Raw genomic sequence first — 3,430 nt, forward strand, 5'->3', positions numbered from 1 at the left:
GTGTGTGTGTGTGTGTGTGTGTGTGTGTGTGTGTGTGTGTGTGTGTGAGAGAGAGAGAGAGAGAGAGAGAGACCTGCTCCTCACAGACATTAAATGAGACGTTTTTCTGTGTTCAGTATCTTCGGTCTGGACTTCCTGGACCAGCTGGTGAAGATCGAGGCTCACGACTCGGAGGTGTTGTGTCTGGAGTTCTCCCCCACGTCCACAGGTGAAGAGCTCAGGTCAAAGGTCACCACCAGGAGGAGGTGGAGGTTTGGGTCCACGTCGGTGTGACACCTGACTGATGTCGTTGTTTCAGGTATGAATCTGTTGGCCTCGGCCAGCAGAGATCGACTGATCCACATCTTCAACCTGGAGAAGAACTACAGTCTGCAACAGACTCTGAACGACCACTCGGCCTCCATCACCGCTGTCAAGTTCTCTGGTGACATAGACACTCACACTCTGTGTTCATGTCCATCGTTCAGGAAGCTTCTACTGCAGTAAAAGTACTAATGCCACCATGTAGAAACACAAGTACAAGGCCTCATTATGCAGAGCGATACATATCCTATTATTACTTTGTGTTCACGTTATAAAACACTGTTTACACGTCTGTTGAAGATGCTTTAAAGTACACAAGTTATCAGTATTTCCCAGCTGGTATTACTTTGTATCACCAGATAAAAACACGACCGTCTCATCTGATAACTCTTCATGTTTCCTGTGTTCAGGTGAGAGTCCAGAGGTTCGGATGATCAGCTGTGGAGCCGACAAAAGTCTCTACTTCCAGTCAGCTGAACAGGTCTGAACCCACTCTGATATGTAAAGAGATGTATAAGAACGGTAGAAATACACCCAATACTACCAGAAGTACTTCAATCATCCCATAAATACATCCACTACTGCCTGAAATACTTCAATACTACCAGTGTCTTGGGTTACTGTTTTATTTAATGAGCTGCTTTTTTATTTTTTTATTTTTTTATTTTTTTATTTAGGTAAAAACTAAAATACTCTGAATTGTGTGATGTCACGTATGTTTTGTGTGATGTCATGTCTGACGCGGTCCAGACGGTGGAGGGTCCCTGGTTCTCCAGGAGTCACCACGTGGTGGAGAAGACGACTCTGTACGACATGGACCTGGACTCATCGAGGACTCACGTCTCCGTCGCCTGTCAGGACAGAAACGTCAGGTGAGAAGAGTAGAAGAAGAGAAGGATTTATAACGATGAGAGAGAGAGAGTAGAAGAAAAGGATTTATAACGATGAGAGAGAGAGTAGAAGAAGAGAAGGATTTATAACGATGAGAGAGAGAGAGTAGAAGAAGAGAAGGATTTATAACGATGAGAGAGAGAGTAGAAGAAGAGAAGGATTTATAACGATGAGAGAGAAGAAGAAAAGGATTTATAACGATGAGAGAGTAGAAGAAGAGAAGGATTTATAACGATATGAGAGAGAAGAAGAAGAGAAGGATTTATAACGATATGAGAGAGAAGAAGAAGAGAAGGATTTATAACGATGAGAGAGAAGAAGAGAAGGGTTTATAACGATGAGAGAGAGTAGAAGAAGAGAAGGATTTATAACAATGAGAGAGAGTAGAAGAAGAGGAGGATTTATAACGATATGAGAGAGAAGAAGAAGAGAAGGGTTTATAACGATGAGAGAGAGAGAGAAGAGGAGGAGAAGGATTCATAACGATCAGTAAAGAACACTGGAGCTGACTTGGTGAGTTTCTGTCTCAGGGTTTACAACGTGGAAACTGGGAAGCTGAAGAAGTGTGTGAAGGGCTCGAGCAGTGATGAAGGAGCTCTGCTGAAGGTGAGGACCTGCTGTCAGCTGACGCAGTGATTTTCTTTTTCTTTGTTGATATTAGGCATCAATTAGGCATTTACAAATGTCTTTCAGACAATGTACATTGCATGTGAAGATTTTCAGATGATGCTCATTTGTGTTATAACACATATAGAACAAGGAAATAACAGATAAAAAAAAGAACTATACCTAGGGAGTGATCTATTATCTATGGTACATTCATTGATTTATGAAAATAAAATCAGGTCTATGGGGTGCCACGTATGTAACCCATTTTTCCCAATACGACAAAAATTGTTCCAGTTTGTAGTTGACAGATGCTGTTATCTTCTCCATTTTGTAAATGTCCATTGTAATGTCATCCATGTGTTCAGAGCGGGACTCTCTTGTGACGACCATTTCCTGGTGATAGTCTTTTTGCTGGCCACCAGAAGTACATTTATTAAATATTTGTCTCTTTTTGACAGTGTTTTAGGTAAATATCCAAGATATATGGTCTTACTTTCTAGAGGTATTTCACCTTCAAAAATGTTTTGTAGGGCAGAGTGTGTCCCTCTCCAATAGTCCGTGATAACAGGGCAATCCCAGAACATATGGTGATGGTTTCCACATCCTCTCCAGCAAACAGGAGGGTTACTGTCATAGTGGCCTTTCTGAGAGGGTGTAATAAAATACCTGATCACATTTTTCCAACCAAACTCTCTCCATGTCTGCGAGCTGGTCCACTTCCATTGAGTTACTGTCCATCCTTCCTCAGATATAGTTATTCCTCCCTCCTGCTCCCATTTAGTTTTAATATAGGAGGTTGAATGTGTTTTAAAGTTCAACAGACATTTATATATACATGAGATGATTTTACTGCCTATATCTGAGTTATAAGCTTTTCTAAACAGTTCTATCAGGTGTGTACTCTTAGTCATGTTTCTCGTCTTCGTATTCACATAATGTCGCATCTGCAAGTATCGATAGAAGTCCTGTTTCTCTAGTGAGTGTTTCTCTTTAACAGTTTCAAAACTTGGCAGTGTGCCTCCTTTCATTATGTTGCATATGGCTGTTATTCCTGTCGCTGTCCCATCCCTAAATCTAGCATCACATTTATTTGGTGTGAAGTCAGAATCATATGCACACCATTTAAGTGTTACCATATCTCCCTCTAGTTTGTGTTCTCTTATAATGGTTTTCCGTACTTCAGCCATGTATCAGTAGTGTTTATGTGACTTTGTAGATTGTTATCAGTAGGATTGCCTGTATGGGGGTGGAAGTTATTTTCTCTTCAACGTTTTTCCATTGAGCCTTATACGATGGGTTGCACCAGCCTATCACCGCTCTCATCTGTGCTGCTAGATAGTAATCTCTAAGAGAAGGTAGGCCCCATCCCCCCTGTTCTTTAGGTGGTTGTAAGGTTTTGAGACGGACCCTGGGTCTTTTACCTGTCCAAACATATCTAGATAACATCTTGTCCCATTCATTAAATTGGTTTTGGTTAATCTCTATTGGTAGAGTTTGAAATAGAGACAGTAGTCTGGGCAGTATATTCATTTTAATGGATTCAATCCTTGCCGTGAAACTTTGGAAAGGAGTTGTGTTCCATCTCGCTATGTCTTCCTTCATGTTTCTTATTAGTGGATCATAGTTA

The 3,430-nt window shown here is 41.0% G+C and overlaps 1 protein-coding gene across 1 annotated transcript; it reads left to right on the forward strand.

Annotated features, from left to right (window-relative positions):
- Window positions 1-55: 55 nt before the first annotated feature.
- Window positions 56-2,794, forward strand: LOC116379269 (WD repeat-containing protein 62-like). The gene is made up of 5 exons (XM_031841209.1): window positions 56-208; window positions 299-424; window positions 714-784; window positions 1,054-1,175; window positions 1,725-2,794. Exons 1-5 carry the CDS (start codon window positions 94-96, stop codon window positions 1,828-1,830), a joined length of 540 nt encoding a protein of 179 aa, XP_031697069.1. The 5' UTR covers window positions 56-93; the 3' UTR covers window positions 1,831-2,794.
- The last annotated feature ends 636 nt before the right edge of the window (window positions 2,795-3,430 follow it).

This window comes from Anarrhichthys ocellatus, unplaced genomic scaffold (assembly GCF_004355925.1).
Source record: "Anarrhichthys ocellatus isolate YVR2014 unplaced genomic scaffold, GSC_Weel_1.0 scaffold4015, whole genome shotgun sequence".
NCBI lineage: Eukaryota > Metazoa > Chordata > Actinopteri > Perciformes > Anarhichadidae > Anarrhichthys > Anarrhichthys ocellatus.